Source organism: Castanea sativa, chromosome 3, assembly GCF_040712315.1.
Source record: "Castanea sativa cultivar Marrone di Chiusa Pesio chromosome 3, ASM4071231v1".
NCBI lineage: Eukaryota > Viridiplantae > Streptophyta > Magnoliopsida > Fagales > Fagaceae > Castanea > Castanea sativa.
Genome location: NC_134015.1, coordinates 20265564 through 20279354, shown reverse-complemented (window position 1 = coordinate 20279354; position 13791 = coordinate 20265564). Strand labels below are relative to the sequence as shown.

General features: G+C 34.6%; 1 protein-coding gene across 1 annotated transcript; it reads left to right on the top strand.

Moving 5' to 3' along the window:
- The first annotated feature begins 223 nt into the window (after window positions 1–223).
- LOC142626699 (phospholipase D gamma 1-like) lies at window positions 224–13791 on the top strand. Its single transcript, XM_075800408.1, has 10 exons — window positions 224–1626; window positions 2126–2242; window positions 2615–2809; window positions 3216–3470; window positions 3570–3638; window positions 3740–3887; window positions 4706–4854; window positions 5002–5178; window positions 5310–5507; window positions 13302–13791. Exons 1-10 carry the CDS (start codon window positions 661–663, stop codon window positions 13593–13595), a joined length of 2568 nt encoding a protein of 855 aa, XP_075656523.1. The 5' UTR covers window positions 224–660; the 3' UTR covers window positions 13596–13791.

Here is a 13791-nt window from a genome sequence, read left to right as displayed (position 1 = left end):
AATATTTCATAAAAAAAACCATTTTCAACCGTCTCTCTCTCTTTGTGCTGCGTGTGTGTGTGTGTTACACTATTTGCATATAATAATCTGGCTGGTGTTGAATAGTTCCCATTGCCCACTTGCTAATATCTTATCATGTTTAACTTCGATGGCTATCTTTCTTCTTTTTACTTGTTCCACAATCTCTTTGAATTTGTTATTAGTTATTACCCTTTCACAACTCTATTATTCCCATTACCCATTTTCAGATTTTCAAGTTTCAACCCCACCATCAACATCTCCTTCTTGGTCTCTCACTTACGTTTACCCAGTCAAACCTCCCCTGTATATTACCGATCAAAGTTAAACCCCAAGTTGAGGTTTTCACGTCTCAGCTTCATTCTGTTTTTAGTTGACCAATCTATTTCATTGTCGTCAAGTCTTCCTTTGGTGTTGAACAACAAGACAATATTAAGTGCCTATATTCATTGGGTATTCTTCAAATTTTGATCTTGAGTTCTCTTATTGTCGTTGGGTTTACTTCTTCTTAGTCAGTGTAGTTGTTGTTCAACTTCAATCTGCTGAATCAGCCTAATTCAAGTTCTTGATTGCATATTTTGACACATCAAAGAGTGTCCCATACAATTCTAGCTTTATAAGTACTGAAAGATTTGTTGTTTAATGGAGAAGCATGCTGCATATGCTCAAACATACTCATTTGGAGGCTCAAACCATGGTCAGGGTCAACAAGCTGTGCCATTTCAGACCAACAAGAGTTCCCTTAAGGTTTTGCTGTTACATGGGAACTTAGATATCTGGGTTAAGGAGGCCAAAAACCTTCCTAACATGGATTCGTTTCATAACAAGTTAGGAGAAATGTTTTCCAAATTGCCTGTGAAGGTTAACAACAAAATTGAGGGGCATATGTCTGATAAGATAACAAGTGATCCTTATGTCACAGTATCAGTATCAGGTGCTGTGATTGGGAGGACATTTGTGATTAGTAATAGTGAGAACCCAGTTTGGAGGCAGAATTTTAATGTTCCTGTTGCACATTATGCTGCAGAAGTGCATTTTGTTGTCAAAGATAGTGATATTGTTGGCTCACAGATTATGGGCGCTGTGGGAATTCCAGTGGAGCAATTATATTCTGGCATGAAAATTGAGGGAACCTTCCCAATTCTTAATGCCAGTGGGAAGCCCTGTAAGGCTGGAGCTATCTTGAGTTTATCAATTCAGTACACCCCAGTGGATAAAGTGAACATTTATCATGGAGTAGATTCAAGTCCTGATTCCCAAGGGGTCCCTGGTACCTACTTTCCACTTAGGAAATGTGGAAAAGTGACACTATATCAAGATGCCCATGTTCATGATGGTTGCCTTCCCAGTTTGAAGCTTCGTGGTGATGTTCAGTATGAGCACAGGAGTTGTTGGCATGATATCTTTGAAGCAATAAGTCAGGCCCGTCGTTTGATATACATTGCAGGGTGGTCGGTGTACCACAAGGTTAAACTGATTCGAGATGGTAATAATGCAACAGATTGCATGTTGGGGGATCTTCTCAAAATCAAGTCACAAGAAGGTGTAAGAGTGCTGCTCCTTGTATGGGATGATCCTACCTCTAGGAGCATTTTGGGAATTAAAACAGTAAGGAACTAAGAAATTTTACTAGCATATGTCACCACTATTCCATTATATAGCACAATTTGGGATCAAATATCATTATATACTTTGCTGGTTAAAAATATTTTGTCTTCAAATACTACAATGGTTAGTGAATTTCCTTATCATTATGGTTTTTTGTTTTGTAAAGTGAAATTACAATAGAAATACAATTTTGTTTTATTCCTCACAATAGCCCTTCTGAATTTAGTCGAGATTTCAATTATCAGACAATGAATTATCTAGTTTGTATTTGTTTTTACACGTTCCATTATTTATCTTTTGCTCAAGTTTTTCTTCCTTTGTATGGTCCACTTAATGGCAGGAAGGTAAAACACAATTCAAGTGGCTGACCCCAAGCAGCTTGTTATCATTTAAATTTCTGATTTGAGGAGAATTATGCATCATTTTTCTCTTTCTTGCATCAAGTAGTTATTTTTATATCCTCTGTCATTATGTATTCACTGATTTCTATGAAATGCAGGAAGGCATCATGCATACCAATGATGAGGAGACTCGCCATTTTTTTAAGCACTCTTCAGTGCAAGTTCTACTCTGCCCCCGATCTGCTGGAAAAGGACATAGCTGGGTCAAAAAGCAGGTTTGATATAGATAAGTTGAAATATATTTATCAATTGTCCAACTACATGCCGTTTCTTTGGATGCAGCAGCTGCAGAATTGCGTCTCATAATCTTACCTGATGCTGCTTTATTGGATGAACCTATTAAATCTGTCTTTTGTGTATTTAGTGGTGTGGTTCTGAAGATTTCATTTTACTTTTATTTTCTTTATTGGATGTATTTGCATACAAACACACAAACATAGCATTTACTCTTTATATGAGTGTTTTATACATACGTGTATGTATGTATGTATATATTTATTTATACAGACATGCATGTATTTCTCAAATGAGATATTCTGTATTGGTACTTGCTTTGAATTTCTTGTTTTCTTATGTTTTATTATCAGGAAGTTGGAAAAATCTATACCCATCATCAGAAAACAGTGATTGTGGATGCAGATGCAGGTCACTATAAACGAAAGATCATGGCATTTGTTGGAGGTCTTGATTTATGCATGGGCCGATATGATACTCCTAAACATCCTCTTTTTAGGACTTTACAAACAGTGCACAAAGATGACTATCGTAACACCAACTTCACGGTAAATCATTCATTTAATTTTTTTAGTTTCCATGAGTGTAGTTGATCCAGATTTTGGAATATCATTATTCTCCTTTTTTTGTCCTATGATATATCTGGCAAAGATGTATATTTTATTTGCAAAACTCATGCATACATGTATGATTTTGTTAGTGTAACTGAGAAGAACTAAAATTATTATTGTTGAAAAAAACAAACACCCAAGCAGTTACTTGATGTACATTCCAATAACAGGATGCAATAACATACATATGGTTTATTAGTTATTGTGTTAATTTTGTCTCATCTTACACCTGAAATATAATAGACAAGGCTGAGCATGAGGAATCAACTTTAGAAAATATGTTAAGTTTCATGTGGGTATTTTCCCCCCATTTTAACCTTTATTTGGCTTCTAATTAAACTAGGAGCCTCTTGTTGGCTGTCCAAGAGAACCGTGGCATGATTTGCATTGTCGTATTGAGGGTCCAGCTGCATATGACATCCTTACCAATTTTGAGGAGCGTTGGCAGAAGGCATCACAACCTCACGGGCTTGAAAAGCTAATAAAAGCATCATCACATGATGATGCTCTACTTAAGATCGAAAGAATTCCTGACATCATTGGGATAGCAGAGTTTCCTTGCCAAACTCAAAATGATCCAGAGGGTTGGCATGTACAGGTACAATTGATGTCAATCTTCTATTGGAGTTGGATTTTTCAATTCATGATTTCTTTTTTTCTTTTTTCTTTTTGGGAATAAAATTTGCCACAATTGAAGGTTTTTCGTTCAATTGATTCCAATTCTGTGAAAGGATTTCCAGAGGACCCAAAAGATGCTATGAGCATGGTGAGAAAAATCCTTGGATATTCAACTCACTTGTTAAAATAAGACATTTGATTATGTCCCAATGAAGGTAATGAACTAATATGTTTACATTGCTGTAACAGAATCTCTTATGTGGGAAGAATGTACTGATAGACATGAGCATACATACAGCATATGTGAAGGCAATCCGTGCTGCCCAAAAATTCATCTATATTGAGAACCAGTACTTCCTTGGGTCATCATACAATTGGGATTCTCACAGAGACTTAGGTGAGGAACTCTTAACAAATTAGATTCAGAATAAAGAAGTGAGACATAATTCTGTATCTTTAGAACATACTACCATAAAAATCATCCTTCGTTACTTTTTTCTTTTCTTGAAATTTCCTTGACAGCATGGAAATGGTATTCAAAGTGATTCCATTTCTTGTAGAATGTTTCAGTCCTCGTATTTCTAATACTAATATGTAATGTAGGTCGTCATAAAATTTAATTAGAAAAAATATAATACTTTCTTAGTCAAATTTTAGCATAAATGCTCTGTCAATTTTTGGTTTTGAAATCTAGTTACTGCCTTGATTTTGATTTTATTTACATAACAAGAACACAGACAGAGATTTCAGTGTTTCTCACAATTATGCGATCCAACCCAGTGACCTGCAAAAGAAAAAAAAAAAAAGGCATTACTGGACATGGTCATATAGCACTGGTGTTTCAGATATGAGAATTTTGATATAGCAAAAAGCTAAAGATATACATGCTCTTGTTGTGTAGTCTTGGTGTAATCCAATTTAATTCTCGGACAGGGTCTCCACACAATTAGCTTGGTGGCCAAAAACTATGTTTATTTAATAATATTGACATACTTTTTGAATTTTTAAATGTGATAGTTGGATATTCTACAATAAGCTGGCTTGCAGTATTTTATGCTATTTTGAATCGTTTCTGGTAATTGTCCGTGTGGCCGGAAAGGTATGCTCTTTCAAATTTTCAGAGGATATTGGAGAAGAAATAATAACAAGTTGGGTTGGGTTGGGAACATCATTGAATTCATAGTAATAAGCAATAAAATATACTTTTCACTGCAGGTGCCAATAATTTAATACCGATGGAAATTGCTCTCAAAATTGTTAACAAAATAAAAGCGAATCAGAGGTTCTCTGCATATATCATTATCCCAATGTGGCCAGAAGGTGTTCCTACAAGCATTCCCATTCAGCGGATTCTCTATTGGCAGGTAGATTGTTATTCTCTTTTCTCATTTGATGCATGCAGTTGTCAAGTCTATCATTTAGAAGTCAACACTAATGCTTGAGACCGTAAGGCATTGTTTATGGGTTTCTTGCCACATAATTTTTACCTGGTTTTATTTTGATTTCTGCAGCATAAAACAATGCAGATGATGTATGAAATGATTTACAATGCTTTAAAGGAGGTTGGACTTGAGAACAAATATGAGCCACAAGACTATTTGAATTTCTTTTGCCTGGGCAATCGTGAGGCACCAGATACGGAAGACAGTTCAGGTGCAAGAAATTCCGCTGCAGTAAAGACTCCTCAAGTATTTCCCTTTATCTGCCTGAGTACAGTTTTCAGTTTTCTCTTTCCGAAATGTTAAGTTTCCATTTACAGTTAGATCATTCTTTTACCTTTTTCAGTCTTGCTTAAGTGTACTGTATGTTGGTTATGTAGGCACTTACTCAGAAGAGTAGGCGTTTTATGGTTTATGTCCACTCTAAGGGAATGATAGTGGATGATGAGTATGTGATACTAGGATCTGCAAATATAAATCAGCGGTCCATGGAAGGCACCAGAGACACTGAAATTGCAATGGGTGCATATCAGCCTTATCATACCTGGGCAAGCAAACGTTCTCGTCCACATGGACAGGTAAGCTTAACAAAACAGAACTCTTTGCATTTACCTCACTGCTAGATATGTCTGTGTAAATGTACATGTAAAAGATGCTTAAGTGAACTAGAAGGCTACCAGTGTAGGGGGAAAAATTCCATTAAGTTTCATTAAAGTTGAGGAAGATATTTTGGGCATAATAAAATAGTAAATCATTGCAAAATTATTGATAGGTCAAGAATGTACTGACTCATTTTAGTAAATTAATCAATTAATTAACCAAGTGAATTAATTAGATTTAATTACATGCAATAAGCGTGGTAGCATAAACAAATCACCAACTAAGTTAGATGCAATGGAAAATAAATTTAACACAGGTGATTTGTTTACGAATGAGGAAAACTACTGAGGTAAAACCCCACCGAGTGAATTTAAGGTTACCACTTCTGAGAATCCACTATTATCAAAACAAGAGGTTACAAGTAAAAGGAATCTCAGTATCTCATACTAACCTACAGTTGAACCCTTACCCCAATACCCAATTGGACTTGTATTGTAACGACAATCTCTCCTTCTAATACACGAATCCCAGTACGTGACTAACTAAGGATGCACAGATCCTAGTACGTGACTAATTCCACAACAACCCTTTAATTGTTGTAATTGATTTGCAACAGCTTCACATAGAAACACCAATAAGATCTTCAATGATGCTGTGAGAGACTTTGCTTAGTTACAGATCTCAAAGGCGTACAAGAAACGCAACAAAAACTCTTTCTTCTGTAGGAGGAGGCTATGGTTTCAAAATGAAAACCTTATGAAGCTCTCTAGGGTTAGGTTTTTCTTTTTCCACCTCCTTTAAATAGGAGCTTAATGGGCTCTCCTATTCCAAATAGATTTACACAAATCTTAGATTTTCATAATCCAATAAGGATTATACAAACCCACAAGTCTTGGGTTTTCCTAGTCCTATAAGGATTATACAAACACATAAGGATTATGAAGCTCTCTAGGGTTAGGTTTTTTTTTTTTTTTTTCACCTCCTTTAAATAGGAGCTTAATGGGTTTTCCTATTCCAAATAGGTTTACACAAACATTGGGCTTTCCTAGTCCAATAAGGATTATACAAACCCACAAATCTTAGGTTTTCTTAGTCCTATAATGATTATACAAACACATAAGGATTATGAAGCTCTCTAGGGTTAGGTTTTTCTTTTTTCACCTCCTTTAAATAGGAGCTTAATGGGCTCTCCTATTCCAAATAGCTTTACACAAACCTTGGGCTTTCCTAATCCAATAAGGATTATACAAACCCACAAACCTTGAGTTTTCCTAGTCCTATAAGGATTATACAAACCCATAAACAAATAACCTTTTAGAATAACAAACATTGCTGGCTATAGTCTGATTCCTGTAAGCTCGATAGATCGAGATATGTGTCGAGCTTTAATGAATCTCGACAGATCGAGCTTCTATCGAGGAGGTATCGAGACTTGCAGATTGCACTTTTCTTGAGCAGTTTTTGAGTAATCTTCATGTCTTCAATGTAACCACTTTTAATGATCATCTTGAACCTACTTAGATTTACCCAAATACAAGTAAAGTGCGTTTTGTCAAAGGATATGCCAATTACATAAAAATATGTCCTTAACAATATCTCCCCTTTGGCAATCCATGAAAAAACCATAAGAGTACATTGAATGTCCTTGAATACATTATACTCAAAATTATAGAATAAATAAGCCTAGTCTAAAAGATCTGAACCTTGGAAGTTGCTGCAAGAAGAAGGCTCGGAATCTTGACTTGGCTTTAACTTGTCTTTCCTAAAAGGCGCTAAAAAAAATACATCAAGGTACCATGTGGAAAATAATGACAAGTTAAATAAACAAGAAACATGTGTATAAAGAGAGAAAAGAAACAATACATGTGAGATAAAGAGTGAAACATACATCATCATCAAATATAGAAACAACACATGATGTACGTAAATGGTTACAAAACCAAAAGATACAAAATATATATATATATATATATATATATCAATATCAAAGTGTATCAAACTAACTCTTCTCCTAAGTTAATTACATCAAAAAATTTCTTCCTTTTAACATAAAGCTCTCCCCCTAAGTCTATTAATCCCCTTGAGGAATGACATTCAATTCTCAAATTTCTCCCATTTTTTGACACGATTGTCAAAGGGCATAAAAAGCCAAAAGACTTGATCGAAGACAAAAAAAAAAAAACAGACACAGAGGGAACGAGGAGAGCAAAGAACCATAGACCTACAAGAAAAAGAAAACAAAAGCACAGCAAGGAGAGGTTTAGGAAAGAAAGAAAAGATAGAACAATGCATGACAATGTTATAATGACCATATATATAGAAATCGCATCTCGATGGATCGAGGAGTTGTCGAGATCTATCAAGCACTAAATCTCGATATATATGAATTTGTCAAGGTGCTATCGAGAATCTGTTGACGGCAAAAGTTCCTTTGTGGATCGAGATTCTATCGAGAATCTATCAGCCAGATAGAAAGTTGTTTGATGGATCGAGAAGCTATTGAGTAGCTATCGAGACAAAGTCTAGAAAGTTCAATGGATCGAATATGCGATAAGATCTGTTGAGAAAAGAAGTCCAAGGGGCTCGATAGATAGAAATCTGTCGAGGATTTGTCGAGAAGTTGTTGAACTTGATAAAAAAAGAGATTTTCAAAGAGAAGAAAAACACAAAGAGATGAATGCAAACAAGCAAGCTACTCAAACATAGACCCAATTAACATGTTAAGCTCTCAAAAACATCTCTCAACAAAAACAATGCAAAACATTCATAGATCCAAAACACACACACACACACACACACACACACATGCTAAACAAGTCTAATCAATTTTATATTTCAAAAACAAGTTAAAACTGTTTAGTGAGCATACAATAACACATGTATCCCTTGTGATGACCAAATCACATTGTACCTGCACATGTATCAAAAGTAGCAAAGAATTTGCATGTTGTGTGTGAAAACATAGCAAGAGTACATAAGTGTTTCATATTATGACGATTTGAGATATGAGAAAATCAATTTAATTCACACACAATCATAAGTACTTGATGGGGACTATCAACTTCAAGGTACATCCTATAACTCCCACATCTCTTAGAAACTCATTTGCAACCATATTTAAAAACATTTTAATTTTTTTTGCTTTTATATTCTTTGCATATTTTTTTCTTTTTGAGAATATCATGCATGGACATATAAGAGAGAGAGAAGAAATACCCAGTTATGTTAAGTCACAAACATCACAGTTTTGCTATGCCGAAGCACACAGATTTTATACATGATTGGCGGGTTTTAGTGGTGAGATGGTTATTTATGCTTTTCTTTTAGGATCTTGTAGTCCTTCCCATAAAAAAGTGTGATATGAGTGTTAAGTACAAGAGATTACTTAATATTACTCATCACAAACATGAGCTACAAAGCTCACTTGCTTAGTTGTGCATTGAAAACTTTGTTTCAATGGTCATCCAAGGTACACAAGTACCAATATACACAAAATACACATTGTTTTTGTATTTTTCTGAATTTTTTTTCTTTTTTTTATTTGAAAACAAAACAAAAACAAAACAAAAACAAAACAACCAAACAAAAACAAAACAACCAAACAAAAACAGACAAACAACATGAAAGTATGAAGATAGATGCAGATGCATAAAAACATGATTCCAAAAACAGATAAGAAATCAAGCAAGAAAGTCCTACTTTAGATAGAAAAAAATAAAGCAGAGGACAACAGAAAAGACAATTAAGTCTTAAGCTCCTTTTTCACTCACACAGCGCGAGTCTTTAGCCGTGAAGATGAAAAGACACGTGTCTTGTATGACTACTAAAGGACATAGAGGAATTAGAATTCCCTTGAAATTGAGTCAAAAAGCTCAAAGTTTTTAATAACTCACCAAGAATAGGTACAAAGCCTTTAGACAAAGGATGAGACCTATTTGACACATACTTATGAGGAAACAACTTGAAACAATTAGGACGAATGTAACCAAAAACACTACTATGGTGATAAACATGAGTAGTTTTTAAACTACTATACTTCCTATAAGGAGGTCTAACCTTAGAGGTTGACAAAAAACTTAATTTAGGACAATTTGGCCTAATATGACCAATAATATGACAATGATGACAAGTGGGGACAAAAATAGAATTTTTATTCAACCTAGAAGGAGTTTTAGACATAGGTTTAGAAACTTCAGCTTTAACATAAGATATTTTACCTTTGTCTATTCTAGCAAAATTAGCCTTCAACTCTTTATTATTCCTTTAAATTGAGGAATATAAAAATCATTTTTTTTTTGAGTTAGGCTTAACAGCAAGTTTGACACTAGTTAATTTTTCAACTTCAGTTTTAAATTCAACTAGTTGCTTTTCCAAACTTTTAATTTTGTCTACCTGAGATGAAATTTGATTTTTAAATTTCTCATTCAAATTGTTAGCTTCATCCAATTTTGCAATCAATTCATCTCTTACAAGTTTGACCTTTTTAAAATTAGCTTTTAATTTTGTAGAACATTCAAGAGATTTCATACAAAAATTATAAAGCTTGCAATAGGCATCTTGAATATCATCATCATTATTCAATACAAGATCATGCAAATCAAAACAATCAAGAGTTTCCATAACAACGGAGGTCAATGGATCACACAACAAAGATTAAAACCTAATCAGAGTGTGCCCGCTCTGATACCACTTGATAGGCCAAGAATGTATTGACTCATTTTGGTAAATTAATCAATTGATTAGCCAAGTGAATTAATTAGATTCAATTACATGCAATAAGCATGGTAGCACAAACAAATCACCAACTAAGTTATATGTAACGGAAAATAAATTTGGCACAGGTGATTTGCTTACGAATGGGGAAAACCTCCGAGGCAAAACCTCACTTGGTGAATTTAAGGTCACCACTTCCGAGAATCCATTATTATCAAAACAAGCGGTTACAAGTTAAAGGAATCCTAGTACCTCATACCAACTTATAGTTGAACCCTTACCCCAATACCCAATTGGACTTGTATTGTAGCGGAAATATTTCCGTTCAATACACGAATCGCAGTACGTGGCTAACCAATGATGCACAGATCTTAGTACGTGACTAACCAATGATGCACGGATTCCAGTACATGACTAACTTCACAACAACCCTTTGATTGTTGTAGTTGATTTGTAAAAGTTTCACATAGAAACACTAATAAGATCTTCAAATTTTCAATGTTGCTGTGAGAGACTTTGCTTGGTTACAGAACCTAAATGCGTACAAGAAACGCAGCAAGAATTCTTTTTTCTGTAGGAGGAGGTTAAGGTTTCAAAAAGAAAACCTAATGAAGCTCTCTAGGGTTAGATTTTTCTTTTTCCACCTCCTTTAAATAGGAGCTTAATGAGCTCTCCTATTTCAAATAGGTTTACACAAACCTAAGACTTTTCTAGTCTAATAAGGATTGTACAAACCCACAAACCTTGGGTTTTCCTAGTCCTATAAGGACTATACAAACCTATAAACAAATAGCTTTTTAGAATAAAAACATTGCTGGCTATAGTCTGAATCCCGTAAGTTCGATAGATCGAGACATGTGTCGAGCTTTAATGAATCTTAACAGATCGAGCTTCTTTCGAGGAGGTATCGAGACTTGCAAATTGCACTTTTCTTGAGCAGTTCTTGAGCAATCTTCATGTCTTCAATGTAACTACTTGTAATGATCATCTTGAACCTATTTAAATTTACCCAAATACAAGTAAAGAACGTATTATCAAAGGATATGCCACTTACATAAAAATATGTCCTTAACAATTATCTTGAATAATATTTTCTTGTGTGAGGCTCTGAGCATTGAAATTTCACGAGCCAGTTAGCAAATTATGTAGGTGTGTTATGTGTGAGTGTTTTCCTTAGTTACTGCTTAATTGTCTAAGTTTGTGATTATCAAAGCAATAAGTACTTAACAAGAAACAAATGCGTCTGAGTGTGGTTCTGGCTATAGATTTGCTTGATCTGTTTGAAAAATGCTTATAAATCTCTACGGTTTGTCTTCTGAAGAATAATATGATCAAAGCTTGAGAAAGACTCTTGCATGGAATTTGGTTTGGGTCATCTTTTAATCATAAGAGGATTCTCTGTTTGGCTGTAAATAGCTGAAGGAAATTTGGATGCAGCATCCACATTCCCACAAAACCTCAAATTTGTGGGAATGTGGAGTCCCCCAAAACATATGGGTGTATCCACATTCTTAGAGAATGGAAAGTCCCCCCCCCCCCCTTTTAAATGACTATATTATCTCCATTTAACTAATGAATTTAATGTTAAGATAATAAAATTAAAAAAAAAAGTACATGTTTTTTTTTTTAAGTTGAGAAGTATGAGATTTATTTTCTCCACATAAATAATTAAAAGTAAACCACCCAAGTGTCAATCTACAATTACAAAATAGAGCATACAACGTTTATACTTTATAGTATAGTAATGCAAAGTGTTTTTTATGAATCAATTTATATTCAAAACTAACCAATGCAAGGTGTTTAACCCAAGGAAGAAGATTTCGTACCGTATCGGTCTGTACTGCCGGAATATTCCGTTCTGGTACCTTAACCAGTATCGAAACAAGGCTAAATTGTACCGCCCCAAATACCGGGGTGTACCGGCTCGTTTCGGCTATTCCGGCAGATTTCGGAGCTTTTCGGTGGTATTTGCATTTCCAGCCAGTACAAATTTAAATGGGTTTTTTGAAAAAAAAAAAAAAACTTTATACTTACAGCAACTAGTGGCCATCATTGAAGCATCAGCTTGCTAGATCATCAACAAAATCATCTTCTCCTTCGTTTTAGCCACTTAGATCTTCTTTTGAGCCACTGATCTCCCTTCATCTGCTTCGTTTGTTTTCTTTCTCTACAGTCTACAATACACAGGTTTTGAATGTTTTAAACTTTACATTGATGTTGCACTTGTACTAGTCAAGCAGTGGTGATGTACCTACCTCATTTTCCAAAGCCCACGTGACTCCTTCGTCCTCATCTCTTCGATCTCTTTAATGCTTATTATGCTTTTTTTTTTTTGCTGAATGCTTATTTTGCTCTTTCAAATTTTCAATAACTCTTTTTTTTTTTTTTTTTTCAATTACTTAGATGGGCAAGTGTCAACTCCTAGTGGCATTTAGTTTTAACAAATTCTGTAAGTCCTAAACAACATAAAATGTATAGGCTCTAAGGAAATTACTATTATTATTATTATTATTATTATTATAAATAGCGGTAACCTCAAAACGGTACACTGGTACAGACTGGTACCTAAATATTTCGTTCTTATAACCAAACTGAAACGGCCTCCGATACGGTATTGACTACATTGGTTTAACCTATGTCATAACTTTTTTTTTTTTTTTAAATGAATTCACATTATACTTTTGGTATCTTTTCTTTTCTTGTATGAAGAAAACTCAAAACATATATTTCAAGTTTATATATCTTTTTCATATGAACTTTAGATGGAAAAAACAAATAGACAAAAATAAAAAACAAAAGGCAAAAGATGATCCTTCAAAATATTTAGGAATAAATAACATAAAAATCTCATTTTGTCAAAAATTTTGCCTAACCAATCATGGACATCATTATATTTCCAAGAATCTGGGTTGAGGAGAAACTATTGGACTCTCCATTATTGATGCTCACCCAGCAAAGTTTAATTTTGATATTGTCTTAAGGAAACAAAAAACAAGTGCTATTGGCATTCATATTTTGATTTCTGTAATTCACCACTATATTCTTATGTATGGATGCAGATATATGGATATAGAGTATCATTATGGGCAGAGCACATTGGAGCTCTCGAAGGATGTTTCAAGCACCCAGAGAGCCTCGAATGTGTGAGGCGGGTAAAGTCCTTGAGCGAGCTCAACTGGAGACAATATGTAGCTGATGAGGTAACAGAAATGAAGGGTCACCTATTAAAGTATCCACTCGAAGTTGATCGAACAGGCAAGGTGAAGCCTCTTCCTGGCTGTGCAACATTCCCAGACATAGGAGGAACTGTAACTGGGACATTTACAGTCATTCAAGAAAACCTCACTATCTGATCCACTTCATGATACCTAATCCCAGAATTGTTGACAATTTAGACCAATTATGTTCCCAATGAAGAGAGTATATATGCTTCCACTCTATGTTTGGCAAATTCTAGTATCTCACGTCACGATTTAATTGTACACTTTTTTTTTTGTGCCTATATTTGTTCATCCATTCTTATGTATCCTAAGGTAGGATTAGAACTTA

Bases quoted from the DNA above. Each gene is read 5' to 3' on its own strand.
- LOC142626699 (XM_075800408.1), top strand. From the start codon at position 661: ATGGAGAAGCATGCTGCATATGCTCAAACATACTCATTTGGAGGCTCA. The intron at 2,243-2,614 runs GTTTGATATAGA...TTTTATTATCAG, and splicing joins ATAGCTGGGTCAAAAAGCAG to GAAGTTGGAAAAATCTATAC. The intron at 4,855-5,001 runs GTAGATTGTTAT...TGATTTCTGCAG, and splicing joins AGCGGATTCTCTATTGGCAG to CATAAAACAATGCAGATGAT.